Source organism: Bombina bombina, chromosome 3 (genome assembly GCF_027579735.1).
Source record: "Bombina bombina isolate aBomBom1 chromosome 3, aBomBom1.pri, whole genome shotgun sequence".
Classification (NCBI taxonomy): domain Eukaryota; kingdom Metazoa; phylum Chordata; class Amphibia; order Anura; family Bombinatoridae; genus Bombina; species Bombina bombina.
In genome coordinates, this window is record NC_069501.1 from 303,897,633 (window position 1) to 303,913,520 (window position 15,888).

The window sequence follows — 15,888 nt, forward strand, 5'->3', positions numbered from 1 at the left end:
AATAAATTAGGAAAACCTCATTTTCTGTTTTACTGAGATTTTTTATCTAAAATTAAGAACAGTGCAGGATATTCATTTACATAAGAAGAAAGTGGACGCAATTTGTCTCATCTTCAAAACTGGATTTTAACAGTTCACACACTGTAAATTGTGAGACCGCTAAGTTACTTGCTTTTAAAGGGAGTCCAAGGTTGCAGAACCCAATGAACAGATCATATTTTCAAAATCCCACTGTACAGTGATTACCAAACCTCAGTCACATTGTATAGCACAGGGGTTTCCTTTGCAGCATTTCTATTACTGTAAGAAAATTGTGGTTTTAAACAAACAAGACTGAATTGCAAATACTTAACTAATGATCAAGACTACATGATTGTAGAGAGAAACCTTTTCCTAAAGAGAAGAATACCGAACTTAATGAGCAAAAATATGCAAATATATTAAGAGCACCATTGCGAAACACCATTTCTCAATGTTGTGGATGTGATTTCTGTTTTCTCATAATTCCTGCAGATCTCATGAGCTATACAAAATATCATGTATATAAATGTCTGTCCTGCCAACTAAAGTGCAAAACCTGTGGTCCAATCTAAACTTTTCCAAATCTGGAAATGGTGTTAACACTTGGATTGTGATCACTTGCTTAGATCTTAAAAAAATGTATCAGGAGCTGAAAAACTGCTGATAAACGTAAAAATAAATATTGGAATCGACCACATAGTGTTTAATGTGTGTTAATTACTAATGTCACAGGTATTAATCTACAAAAAGTGTTTGTACAGTAACACTCAGAGAAGTGTGAAAAATGTTATCCATAAAAATAATTTCTAGACTTAAATGATAACTTAGGTCTTATCTAGATAAAATTATACCTACCTCCAGTAGTCACATTCAGTGTTGTTGGAGCCGGATTCAGATGACCACTTGTCACTATTAATAAAATAATTTATTGAGGCAACAGATTTCTAACATATCTTGTATTTTTACTAAAGCAATACAATGAAGAACTATCTGACAGTTGAGTGGTTAAAGTGACATTGAAGTTAAAATTAAACTTTAATGTTTCAGATATAAATACAATAATTACTTCTGATATCAAATTTACATCATTCTCATGGTATTCTATCAACAACAGAATACCTAGGTAGGGGAGCGTGCACGTGACTTTAGCACGATATGTATGACATTATTACATACAAAACTGTAAATAGTTCTGTCATATACACTCAAGACACATGCATCTTTCTGAGTCTCTCTACATGTCTTTTCATGGAAAGGAGCTACATTTTAACAAAGGGGAATAAGAAAAGGAAGCAAATTTGATAATAAAAGTAAATTTGAATGTTTTTAAATTTACACTATCTGAATAATGAAAGTTTAATTTTCACTTCTGTATCTCTTTATTCAATGTTATAAAGTAAGAAAGAGTCAAGATACATTTAAAATAGACAACACTGTATTCTGTGCAATATTACTAAACTAGCCTTTAATCTACAATGTTTTCTATTTCAGTAAATACAGCTGTACATGCACAGATTTAAAATGGAGCATTGCATGATGGTAACGGTGGTTTTGGACTGGCTTTTTATAATCAGGTGTAGATATATAAAAAAAGTGCATGATGCATATAGACATATGATATTTAGAGAAAGTGACTTGATTTAATTGGGTTTAAATTAACAATAAATTTTAGCGTTATGGAAAAATAAGTCATGTCTTCTCTACTGCAAATGAGTGGAACACAAATACTCACCTTCACGAGTCAACGCCAAGGTTGATGCTTTGACATCTACATTAGATTCTGTTACTGATTAAAGAAAAATAGTTTCCAGTTCATAAAGTACTTTAAGAACTCTATGACACCTACAGTCATAACCATAAAGAAACGTGGAATGTGACAAATCTGGCCTAAATTTACTTACTATCAATGAATGTGGCAAATTTCTCGCTAAGGGGATTTAAAAAGCAAAACAAAACAAAACAATACTTTTACAGTACATAAATATATACAAATTTTGACAACATTGTCCTTCCATTTGGAGGTTCCTTTCCATGTCCCATTGATTCATTAGACAGTCTTGGTTTGTTTTAGACATTGAAAACCTGACAATAGTATTTTTGGTTTACTGTCTATAGAAATTTGAAAATGTGTCCATAGGTTTAAAATGAGGCATTTATATGATGAATATCCCTTCTGCATTATAATACCAACCATGTACAACATCATATGTATGCAGAACTATAAATACATGGTAGTGTGGCTATAGTTTAAGTATTATAGATAGAAACATATATTTTGACTTCAGTTAAGAACCATAGGCCGAACAAGTATGCCCAACATTTCCTAAAAGTGTAAGCTTAATTAGTTTGTAGGATAGCTTTATGCTTATCCCAGGCATTCTTGAAATCCCCACAGTGTTTGTCCTCACCACCTCTCATGGAAGTTTAATCCATGAATCAACTGCCCATTTTTGTGAAGAAGTGCTTCCACAAATTACCCCTAAACCTACTACTCTTTTACTTGAGAGCATGACCCCTTGTGATGAAATAAATGCTGAACTTGATGAATGTTTGTCTTTTAAAAAAACAAAACAAACAAACAACTGTTATGTAGTAATATTTTCTACCTGAGGGCCAGATAAGACATTACTTTTATAAGGAATGTCAGAAAACATATATTTAGACCTATAATTGTAACCCTATCATTGGTGTTAACCAAAAAGAACAAATCTGCAGACTCAATTACATGAAACATTAGGAAATGACTAATCTTTACCAAACTGGATAACCTGCTCAAAATGAAACAATCCAATCATTAATAAAGCAAGCTGTCCTGGCCCCAACACACATGAATGAGTATATTACTTATACACAATAAAAAGAGTCTACTTCTTGTCCTTTGGAACTTTATAAGAAATATATTTTAAGGCCAAACTGGAATATGGTATTTTAAATATCTTTTTTTTAGGAGAACAAAGACAAAAAAAATCAAAACTCAAGGTACTTACTTGTTGATTCTCGGGTAAGTGATATTATAGAAGATGTTTTACTGGGAGTTGTATCTGGGAATGAACTTGCAATCCCTAATAAAGAAAAGACAGTGAATTTGAAGTTAATGTCACGTGTGCATTAATATGCAAAGAATGTTCTAAAGATTTTTTTTATTGTATAAAAATGAAACAGCAAAATCCCTAGTTATTTTACAGATAATACTAAAATGGCAGTAAGTTGTATAGGGCCAGACTACGAGTGGAGCGGCATTTATTGCTTGAGCGCTAGCTATGCTAGAAGTAAGCTTTTTGCACGCATCGGGTAGTGCTTGATTACAAATTGAAAGTAAAACGTTTTCACTCACATGCTAACCTAATGCGCATTGCGCTCAAAAAGCCGACGTTAGAATACGCATTAATGTATTCACCCATTAAAGTCAATGCAGCAAAAAAAGTGGGGAAAAAAACCTACTCACAAGCAAATCCGATCTATATTCTCAAGTGCGCTAACCTGACATAAAAACATTAATATTTTACATCCCAATGTCCTTCACATAGCAAAATATGTTTTATTTATTCATAAATACATATTTCTACATATATCTGATGGTATTTTGGTACAATACTGTATATATCTATGCCACTTTTGATAAAGCCTACAGGCGAAACATGTCAGGGGGAGTAGGGACGTTGAGTCTTTCTCTTTTTTAATTTAGCAATTGTGGAATATTAGGTACTCGTAATATTATTTATTTTACTTTTCCCTTTATGCTTGCGGTGTTGGCTGACGAATTGTGTCACCTATAATCCAAGTAAACACATCTTAGGTTTGGATTAACCCTTGATGGGACTCAGATACTCTCCCTCTAGCGAGTTAATAATTGGAGATAGTGTATACTATAGGCGTAGTCCCAAGTAGTTAACTGTGTCACTTCTTATTTTTACTGGTGCGTGTATACACACATACCACGGGGAGCGATCCAATCCTATAACTTACAATTTAAGATATTGTTGGCACTCAGTATGATTACTTTGCTACATTTGTAGCTTATAATTTAATAAAAACAAATCTTAGTGCTACATGACCTCTCTCTAGCCTTTATATACTCAGCAAGCCTAATCTCGATTCCCTATATAACTACTCCACCACAATACTATTAAAATTACAGCAATAACATTGTGGAGCTATAACTGGTAAAATAGAAATCCAGTTACTACATTACAAGTGAACAATTTGACTCTTTTGACAATTTGACTCTTTTAATATGTGGAATTGCCACCAGACGTTGTAATCTTGTATATAGGTTTAAAGCACTGTGCTACAATGTTTATGTAGTAACTAGTTCTGAATGGAATAATAATAGCCTAAATTGTGGAACACCTAACAGGGCAGAGTATTTACTCTCACTATCATCCCACATTGGTGCCTTTAAACTTAGATAGTGTACCATAACCCTGACACCTATAAATATTTAGCCGCTGCTATTGTTTCCTTACATCATCGATTTTGAACAGCATGGTGAATTTGTAAATTCCTTATTTCACTTAAGATTAAAGTGTCCACTAGAGGGCACAATGGTACTTACAGCATCATAATGTGTATTTCAGACATAAGGAAGATTTAATTCCTTACAGAAAGCTGCCTTTATATGCTTTAATATTATTATTATTATTATTATTATTATTATTATTATTATTATTATTATTATTATTATTATACTACACTTACTCAATTCAGATACCAAGCTATATTTATGCAGCTGTATAACACATTGTTTAAACATGAGCAGTACACTGTTCTCAAGTGGATCAAATAAATCACATAATCTGTTTAAAATTTTTATTTGAACCATAGGTGTTGATCACAAGCTTGCTCTTGTTTTTAGTAGACAGTAATTTCTGAACCCTGGATGGTATTGTCAGTGTGTTTTATCAGTAAACACAATCAAGCGTGAGAGGGTTTCAAACACCCATTTAATTATAAATCCCCAAATCCGGAATTCCAAAATCCAAATTGACTGTACAATTCAAATTTATTCTACAATCCAAACTTACTCTATAATCCAAATTTACTCTAAAATCCAAATTTATTCTAAAATCCAAACTTTTTAGTGAATATTTAAAAAAAAAAAAAAAAAATGACAGTCACAATTTTCTCTTAACACACACAATATTGAATAGTGGCACTCCTCGGGCTTTTCCTCTTTAATTTATTTATCTATGTGTTCTCCTGTTTAATGTGTAGTAACTGTATGTCTGTATAGAGGAAATGGTGCTTGTGCACAAAATTAATCCAACCGAATGGAAAGATGATATAAAGGATACCACGATTCCAAAAGTATGCACTTATAGCACTCTGGGCCCTAAACTAAAGGGCGGGTGGTCCCACCAGGATTTTATAAAAAATAACTTTTATTATAACCATTAAAAAACCAAATTGTTGGTTAAAGTACAAACACTATTAAAATACACTCCAGTACCAGATACTAGTAGTATCAACATTTATTGGATCACCAGTTATTGGGATTAGGCCTGTATGTATTCACAGTCATGAATGATCCAAAAAGTAACAAAGTAACGTCCGCTAAACACTGTTGCAATATAACTAAATCAAATAGTGATTACAAGTGTGAGTTGGGTACATATAATCAGAGATTGGGTGAAGCGTGCCCCCTCTATTTGTTTATCGCTGGATTACTGAATTATATTATTGAATTATGGTTTTTCCATGTCAAATATAGAGACAAGGAAAATGGTCCTCAGTGTCAGAGTGATTATCATTATATCGAGTAATCGTCTGTTACTCCCTCTGCTCAAGTATTTCGGTATCACTGGATCAGACACACCATGCTGCTATTCAGTCCATATTGTAACTTCAGTACACTGCGGCAATGGCCTGCAGCTACTACCAGGTCATATGAATAATTATTCAGCCTAGCTATGTCTGTAAGGTGTCAGAGTTGGTAATCCTGTCAGGATAATCACAATGAGTTTAAGTGCTATTATTCCGGCATCCACTATGTGTGAAAGGCTATATATATCTGATATAACTAAGTCTGGCACAACCCAGACTGGGTAAGTTAAGTATTTGTAAATTAAAGAGCCTTTTTAGTGGATCGATAATAATAACCCAGTTGGCCGATACAGGTTTACCATTATTCATTAATCATAGTATTTCTTCAGGCACACACCACTGCACATCATCTCACACAGTTCAGTATATAAATATAGCTAAGTCTGGCACAACCCAGGCTGAGAGTTTTTACTGTTATAATTATTGGAGCTGCAGTTGCTCCCCACGGTTACTGTTCATTCCAATCAGCTGTGCAACACTCATACAGCTAAAATTAAATTAATCACAGTCTGAGCAGGATATCATCTGTGAGTTTATATTATCTACTGTCCACTCTATTGATAGGCTATATATAAAGTTAAATTTTTTATCTGGCACAACCCAGTTTCTATATTGAATGTTTATATTACAGAGCCTTGTAGTGGATAAGCCCGGTGCTTGCTGCCCGGTGCACTGATACAAACTTGTAAACTTAACTGATCATTCGGACATTCATTCAGTTCAAGTCCCTTGTTTAATTATCGAGGGCAAATAGTATTATTGTAATACTGGGGTACTAGTCCGTACCATATCCCCAAATGCACCCAAGTCACTCACTAAGAAATATATTGTAAAAGTACAATTTTAGCGGTACATAGATAAATGGTACTGGGACAATTTTCTCTGTCTGTGTCTGTTTTTGTTTTTGTTTTGTGTGTGTGTTCTAAAATGCAACTTAAAACAACTACTATTACCTTTCTGATTACAGCACTGTACTATCTGTACTATGTATACAAAAGTATTGCCTTTAATTTGTATGTATAAGCTGTATTATGACATAAAAATTGCCTAAATGACATAAGATATTGTTGTTTACACAGATGCAAATATTCCAAAAAAGAAAATTAGAAAATAAAACAAAAATATTCACCTTTAATAAAAGACGATATATTTGCAGAAACATTGGTTGAATCTGTAATGAGAGTTTTGATTAAGCTCATATATATAACATTTAGATACAAAATCTATGTGTCTCAAATACACCAAAAACATTGAATAGCCAATAAATATTTAGGGCCAGATTACAAGTGGATCGCTATTTAGCGCTTTCACTAGAGCGCTAATTGCCCCAGAAGTACACTTTTTGCGTGCGTCGGGTTGCACTCTTGAACTAACCTGACGCGTGCAAAAAGCCGAACTTATCGCATATTCTCAAGGGTGCTAACCCTATGGATATTTCACATTCCAATCTTCTTCACGTAGCAGAATATGTTCTATTTATTTATAAATGCATATTTCTATATATATCTGATGTTATATTGGTACAATATATATCTAACTTTACATACATATATATATATATATATACAGTATATATACATACATATATACATGATTATATTTAGGTATAGATATATACAGTTATATATAGGAATATCTATTTATAAATACATAGAACATATTCTGCTATGTGCAGAACATTGGAATGTAAAATATATACAGTAAATACATTGTATAACACTTTATTAAATATGAATATTGCATAAATATGCTTTTACATGTTTTAATCTAGTTAACAATGGACTTCTACATATGTCTATATATATGTACATTTGTATTTATGTGTTTAATTGTGTATATATTAAGGTGGTATGTTTATTTAGATTTAATAAACAATATGAACATTCTCAACTGTAACTAACTCTAGGCCTATCAGATACAGAATTCATTTTAATTAGAGATATGAATGTAGTCGATTTTTGGTTCTGGGAGTAATCTCTATTTTTAGATTTATCTTATGACTTTTTTTTTATTTGTGGAGATATTGAGTACATACAACACAGGACAGTCTCATAAATATGCTAGTTCAGCAGGATTTCAAGTTCAGAGTTAAAACCTTGCTAGTTCTCATACTTTCATGTGTGTTTATTGTATATCAGGGATTGAAGTTCAATACAGCCCTAACTGTGACCTCATAAACTCTAAAAGAGATTAGCAGAGGCTTTTTTCAACTAAAATGATGCTGAGTAATGACGCACATATTAGTGTTAGATTAGATATCTCATAACTATATTATTAATGGTGCAGGGAACCATTGACATTTTCTTATTATTGCCTCCCTTGATACATTTTCTGTGATCTGCAAACCAAACCTAATTTTACCATTTACCATAGATTCACTACACCAATAATGTTTATTCTGTAACTCATTGGTGTAGCAATAATTGTTAGATTGTTAGAATAGTTAGAACAAACAGTAAAGAGGATTAGAGTTAATATCTACTGAACTATTTGGAAACAAAATACATTGTTCTGAGTTGTTTATGTGTGAGGTGCAAGTGGATGAAAGACAGAGAAAGAAAGAAAACAAGTCTGCAAAAGAGAAATGGGCAAGGAAAGTCAAATTTAAACTTGCATGATTCAGATAGAGTGCGTTATTTTAAGCCACTTTTAAATTCACTTTTATTTTCAAATGTGCTTTGATCTCTTGGTATCCCTTGTTGAAAATGAAGACGCACATATCCTACACTAGTGGTAGCTAGCTGCTGATTGGTGCATGCACATATTTGTCTCTTGTGATTGGCTAACTAGATGCATTCAGCTAGCTGTCCGTAGTGCAATGCTGTTTCTTCAGCAAAGGATAACAAAAGAATGAAGCAAATTTGATAATAGAAGTAAATTGGAAAGTTGTTTACAATTGTATATTCTATCCAAATCATGAAAGAAAAGTTTGGATTTTCATGTCCCTTTAATATCACATATTCATTTACTCATCTATGCACAGAAGCATATATGCATTTATATATTTAGCTTTAAAGTAAGCATATGCACTTCCAGTGTTTGCCCCCTTAGGCTACTCTTAGGTTACCTTATAAATGGACATGAAACTTATTTTTTTCATGATTCCGATGGAGAATAAAGTTTTAAAAAACTTTCCAATTTACTGCTTTTATCACATTTTCTTTGTTCTCACGGTATCCTTTGTTGTTGGGGGAGCAATAGTTCATAACTAGGACCTAGCTGAACACATTGGGTAAGCCAATGACACTAGGCACATATATTAAAGGGACACTAAACCCAACACTTTTATGATTCGGGTAGAGAAAACAATCTTAAACAACTTTCCAATATACTTCTATTACGTAATTCGCTTCATTCATTAGATATCCTATGTTAAAGAAATAGCAATGAACATGGGTGAGCCAATCACACAAGGCATTTATGTGCAGCCACCAATCAGCAGCAACTGAGCCTATCTAGATATGCTTTTCAGCAAAGGATATAAAGCGAATGAAGCAAATTAGATAATAGAAGTAAATTAGAAAGTTGTTTAAAATTGCAAGCTCTTTCTAAAGCATGAAATAATTTTTTGGGGTTTCATGTCCCTTTAACTCACACATAAGTATGAACTCCGAGCCCTTATATTCTTTTGCAGTCCAAATAGGTGTTAGCTTTTCAGTGCAATCCTCAAGCTCCTTCCTTACTAGGCATATGTGTGTAGCTAGAAATGTGTAACTAACTCCCAGGAGTGCATTTCTGCTCCTGAGCCTACCTAAGTATGCTTTTTAACAAAGAAATTCTTTTGAACCAGGTGTTTTTCTTAACCAATCTAGAATGGAAACATATTTCTGTTTCATGCTTCAAATTTAACAGTTGCAACTACATAAGTTGTTTGCCAGCAACACAAAGAACAACATTTCCTTTTCTCAGTCACCAAGAAAATATTAACCCCTTGTTAGCTGCATAGACTGGTATAATCCCGTCAGATATTTATAGAATATTATTGAGCTATTTTCAGCTACATACAGTGCCGCATTTATAATGACTTGTTAAATGCCAATTAACCCCTTGTCACAAATAAATAGAACATTATTAACCATTTCTTGTCCCATACACAGTATCGTCCACATAAAAAACATAACTAAAACGTTGTCAGAAGCAGAGAGCAGTAGTTACCCATTCTTACTCACACAGCAAGGTCTAACCTCTTGAAACAGTTCAACTATGTGTCTCAGCCCAGCACCTTTAAGTAATATCCCACAAATAACAGCATGAAATATAAAGTATATGTAGCCATGTAAGTTAAAAAAACTTCCCTTTATCAATACAACATTAGAATCCAAAAAATATACGTTTCAGAGCATGCTTTTTGGATCCCCAAGCTTAATTTATAAAGATATATTTTTTTTTACTAATGCTGCTACATATTCTTTATATTTGTAACCTCTTTAAAGTCACATATAGATTATTCCTCATATAATAACTTACTCATCTTTGAGAGAACTTTGGACCAAAGACCTGTCCTAGAGCAGTCCCTAAAGATCAGAGACCCACAACCAGGAAGTCTGGGAACACTGGCCCATCAAAGAGTGAGAACCCAAAAGCTATTGGTTTAGTATGAGTATAAAGGACTGTTATAGAAGTAAGGTGTCGTATTAATTAGGTTGTTAATGTTGTATAGTTGTATGTTATTTTTCTTCTACATAACTCATGTAACAGTGTTCTAATATCTGTACACAATATCATATCTATTTATTGATCACTTGTTTGCATGTCTTGATTTTGTCACCTGTTTCTTAAAAGAACAGTTATTTTTTACACTGCTCCTGAGCCTTCCTAGGCATGCTATTCAACAAAAGATACCAAAAGAATGAAGCAAATTAGACAATAGAAGCAAATTTTAAAGTTGTTTAAAATTGCATACTATCTGAATCAAAAAAGTTTAAGTTTGACTTTTCATCCCTTTAACCTAGCGGCAGAAGTATTATTTTTCTTTCCAATGGCATGGAGAGTCCATGAATCCATTCAATTACTAGTGGGAATTCAACTCCTGGCCACCAGGTGGAGGCAAAGAACACCCCAGCAAAGCTTCAAGTATCCTCCCACTACCCCAATCCCCAGTCATTCTTTGCCTGTGTAAGATTGTAGATGATGTGAGAAGAAGGTGCCTGAAGAAATCAAGTTGTTAATCCTTTAATGGGTACCTTTTCCTGCAAGCAAGGATTGGGGTTATGCTGTGTCCATGTAATTCTCTTTAGTAAGAGTAATGGTGGCTTTTAGCAGTTGGAAGATGGCGAGGTGGTCTTTGCTTACCTTCCAACATTTTTGCTACCCCTATATAGAAAAACAGGGTTAGTTACTCAGTTTTTTCTTTATCTACAGGTCTATGTCAGTGAGGGTTCTGCACACCTGTTTGCTGTACCTGCCCTACAGCGGATCCACAGGTAAGTGCTTTTACTTTCTAGGTGAGAATGATTAAGATCTTAGAAGTTCCTTGTTAAAAAAAAGGATAATGTGAGAACAAGGTGGATCCTTTTGGGACTGAATATCCTTTTAAAAGTTTGAGGATTTATTGGGCAGCAGTTCAGGGCACTGTTCTGTCATGTGAAGGTTTTTTTTATTTTGACTATGGAGATTTGTGTGCACAAAGTTACCTTTTATTTTGTTTGGGTAATATCTCTTTAAGAAAGTTGTTGGACCACACCTTACTTTTGAATTTGCGATCATGTGACCGCTCAGTTACTTCCTGAGTGAGGAACAGTTTGTTTTGAAGCCGGATTTTCAAGGAGTCAGAGCGTTTTTTCTGCCATAAGATCGTTTTTCCTGCCTGTCGCTTCTCTCTGATGGTTGCAGCTTTCTAGGATTTGCAGTTTGAACAAGATTGTTTTATCTTCTGGTGTGGATTGGATTCCTGGTTACCGGTTGGGAGAGTCTCTACAGCGTGGCTGGGGTGTAGAGTTGCCAGTTTTAATAATTATTTAATATCTATGCCTAAAGTTTTTTTTATTCTAATTTTCTATAAAGAATTTAGAGTATAAGGAAAATAAAAGGTCTATTTTATTTTTACTATGGATGCTAATCCTAAGCTTTCTCTGTCATTTGATAAATGTCTTTATTGTGCAGATGCCCAGGTTTTTCCTCCTGTGCAATTTTGTCCCCCTTTTTTAATAAGGTTTTATTATCTACGGATAAGGATTCCTTATCTGAGCCTTCTTTTTCTCAGGATAATGCTGTTTAGGGGTTGTCTCTGCCCTCCTCTAACATATCCCAGTCTTTGACAGATTCACATGCAGTGCCCTGTGGTTCCTCTCAGTCAATTTCTGGGAGTGTTTGTTTGCCTAAAGATTTATGCTGCACAGTTGACTTCTGCAGTTTCTGCAGCTCTAAGTGCTTTACCTAGCTCTGGTAAAAGTAAGAGGAAATCTAAGAACATTTTTATGGGTTCTGTTTCCGCCAAGACTGATTTGTCAGTTATCTAGCGAGGATCATTCCTCTGCAGCTTCTGAGGGCGAGATCTCTGATTCGGAATCTGTGGTTCCTAGTACAGTAGATTCTAAAGGAAGGTTCATTTTAGATTTTAACTGGAGCATCTCCATTTACTTTTGAATGAGATGTGTATGTATGCTCAGTCAATGGAACGGAGACAAAATGGATCTTTCTCAGAGGAGAGTTTTAGACTCTCAGACAAGGATTTATCTGTCTTGGTGGATCTCCCAGGACCACTTGTCTCAGGGCACTTGTTTCCTGAGACCTTCTTGAGAGATTGTGACCACGGATGCCAGCCTGTTAGGCTGGGGAGCAGTTTTGGGGTCCCTAAAAGATCAGGGACTTCGGACTCAGGAGGAGTCTGCCCTCCCTATAAATATCCTAGAATTGAGAGCAATTTTCAATGCTCTAACAGCTTGGCCTCAACTGAGTTTAGTCTGGTTTATCAGATTTCAATCGGACAACATCACTTTGTGGCGTATATCAACCACCAAGGAGGAAATTGGAGCTTGTTAGCTATGAAGGAGGTGACTCACATTATTCAGTGGGCAGAGTCTCACAATTGTCATCTCTCTGCCATTCATATCCTAGGGGTGGACAACTGGGAAGTGACTTATTTAAGCAGGCAGATGTTTCATCCAGGGGAATGGGCTATTTACAGGTTACGGAAGATTTTCATCAATCTTCTGCTCTTTTTGTTGCCTTTTCTGGTAAACTGAGGGGTCAGAAGGTCACTTCTTCTACTCTCTCCTTCTGGTTGAGAAGTGTTATTTAATTGGCTTATGAGACAGCTGGACAGTAGCCTCCAGAGAAAATTACGGCTCACTCCACTAGAGTTGTCGCTTCCTCTTGGGCCTTTAAAAATGATGCTTCTATGGAACAGATTTGCAAGGCGGCCACTTGGTCATCATTGCATACTTTTTTCAAATTTTATGTTTTTGCCTCTGCTGGGGTTTCTTTTGGGAGGAAAGTTTTCCAAGCAGTGATGCATTCTGTTTAGGTTTGCCTGTCTTGTGTATCCCTCCCTTCCATTCTGTGAACTCTAGATTTGGTATTGGTTCCCACTAGTAATTGAATGAATTTGTGGACTCTCCATGCCATTGGAAAGAAAAACATAATTTATGCTTACCTGATAAATTTATTTCTCTTGTAGTGTATCCAGTCCACGGATCATCCATTACTTATGGAATATATTCTCCTTCCCAACAGGAAGTTGCAAGAGTCCACCCACAGCAAAGCTGCTATATAGCTCCTCCCCTAACTGCCATATTCAGTCATTCGACCGAAAACATGCAGAGAAAGGAAAAAACCATAGGGTGCAGTGGTGACTGTAGTTCAAATGAAAAAATTACCTGCCTTAAAGTGACAGGGCGGGCCGTGGACTGGATACACTACAAGAGAAATAAATTTATCAGGTAAGCATAAATTATGTTTTCTCTTGTTAAGTGTATCCAGTCCACGGATCATCCATTACTTATGGAATACCAATACCAAAGCTAAAGTACACGGATGATGGGAGGGACAAGGCAGGTACTTAAACGGAAGTTACAACTGCCTGTAAAAAACCCTTTATCCCAAAAATAGCCTCCGAAGAAGCAAGGTATCAAATTTGTTAAATTTGAAAAAGTATGAAGCGCAGACCAAGACTCCGTCTTGTAAATCTGTTCAACAGAAGCCACATTTAAAAAAGGCCCAAGTGAAAACCACAGCTCTAGTAGAATGAGCTGTAATCCCTTCAGGAGGCTGCTGTCCAGCAGTCTCATAAGCTAAATAAATTATGCTTTTTAACCAAAAAGAGGCTGCTGAAGTCTTTTGACCTCTCCTCTGTCCAGAATAGACAACAAACAAGGTGAACATTTGATGAGAACTGTAATAGCTTGTAAGTAAAACTTTAAAGCACAAACCACGTCCAGTATTGTGTAATAGACGTTCCTTCTTTGAGGAAGGATTAGGATACAAGCATGGAACAACTATCTCTTGAGTGATGTTCTTGTTAGATACCACCTTAGGAAAAAACCCAGGTTGGTACGCAGGACTACCTTATCCGTACGAAGGACCAGATAAGGAGAATCACATTGTTACACAGATAACTTGGAGACTCTACGAGTCGAGGAAATAGCTACCCAAAAGGAACTTTCCAAGATAAAGATTGATATCTATGGAACAAAAAAGGTTCAAACGGAACTTCTTGAAGAACCTTAAGAACCAGGTTTAAGCTCCATGGCGGAGCAACAGTTTTAAACACAGGCTTGGATCTAACCAAAGCCTGACCAAATGCCTGAACGTCTAGAATACCTGCCAGACGCTTGTGCAAAAAAATAGACAGAGTAAAAATCTGTCCCTTTTAAGGAATTAGCTGAAAACCCTTTTCTCAAAAACATCTTGGAGAAAAGATAATATCCTGGGAATCCAGACTTTACTCCATGAGTAACCCTTGGATTCATAACAATCAGATATTTACACCATATCTATGTTCAATTTTCCTAGAGACAGGCTTTCATGTCTGTATTAAGGTATCAATGACTGACTCGGAGAAGCCATGCTTTGATAACATCAAGCGTTCAGTCTCCAGGCAGTCCATCTCAGATTGATTCTATTTAGATGGTTGAAAGGACCCTGAGGTAGAGGGACCTGTCTCAGAAGAAGAGAACGTGATGGAAAGGCTGACATGTCCACCAGATCTGCATACCAGGTCCTGCGTGGCTACGCAGGCGCTGTCAAAAACACCAAAGTCCTCTCCTGCTTGGTCTTGACCTCCGGAGGAAATCCCACTCCCCCGGAAGAAAAGTCTGACGACTTAGAAAATCCACCTCCCAGTTCTCAACACCTGGGATATGGATAGCTGATAGACAAGAGTGAGTCTCTGTCCAGTGAATTATTGTAAGACTTCTAACATCGCTAGGGAACTTCTGTTCCCCCTTGATGGCTGATGTAAGCCACAGTCGTGTATATTGTCCGACTGAGAATGATGTACCTCAGAGTTGCTAACTGAGGCCAAGTCTGAAGAGCATGGAATATCACTCCCAGTTCCAGAATATTTATTAGAAGGAGGGTCTCCTCCTAAGTCCACTATCCCTGAGCCTTCAGGGAGTTCCAGACTGCATCCCAATCTAAAAGGCTGGCATCTATTGTAACAATTGTCCCATCTGACCTGCGGAAGGTCATACCCTTGGACAGATGGACCCGACATAGTCACCAGAGAAGAGAATCTCTGGTCTCTTGGTCCAGGTTTAACAGGGGAACAAATCTGTGTAATCTCCGTTCCTCTGACTGAGCATGCATAGTTGCAGCGGTCTGAAACGTAGACGTGCAAACGGTACTATGTCCCTTGCCGCTACCATTAAGCCGATTTCATTCATGTACTGAGCCACCGAAGGGCGCGGATGGGATGAAAAACACGGCAGAAATTTAGAAACTTTGACAACCTGGACTCCGTCAGGTAAATTTTCATTTCTACAGAATCTATCAGAGTCCCTAGGAGGGAAACCCTTGAGATTGGGGATAGAGAACTCTTTCCTTGTTCACTTTCCACCCATGTGATCTCAGAAATGCCAGTACTACGTCCGTATGAGACTTGGC

At 35.9% G+C, this 15,888-nt stretch overlaps 1 protein-coding gene across 8 annotated transcripts in view; it reads right to left on the reverse strand.

Annotated features, from left to right (window-relative positions):
* Positions 1-15,888, reverse strand: part of ADGRG2 (adhesion G protein-coupled receptor G2) — a 308,878-nt gene that overhangs the window by 140,020 nt on the left and 152,970 nt on the right. For 7 of the 8 annotated variants that reach the window (XM_053706390.1, XM_053706388.1, XM_053706387.1 and 4 more), the window contains 4 exons: positions 6,974-7,015; positions 3,009-3,083; positions 1,754-1,807; positions 877-930 (listed from right to left, as the gene is read on the reverse strand). In XM_053706390.1, the coding sequence (XP_053562365.1) occupies positions 877-930; positions 1,754-1,807; positions 3,009-3,083; positions 6,974-7,015 (225 nt within the window). The remainder of the gene's footprint in view (positions 1-876; positions 931-1,753; positions 1,808-3,008; positions 3,084-6,973; positions 7,016-15,888) is intronic. The other variant, XM_053706386.1, reaches the window with a different exon arrangement.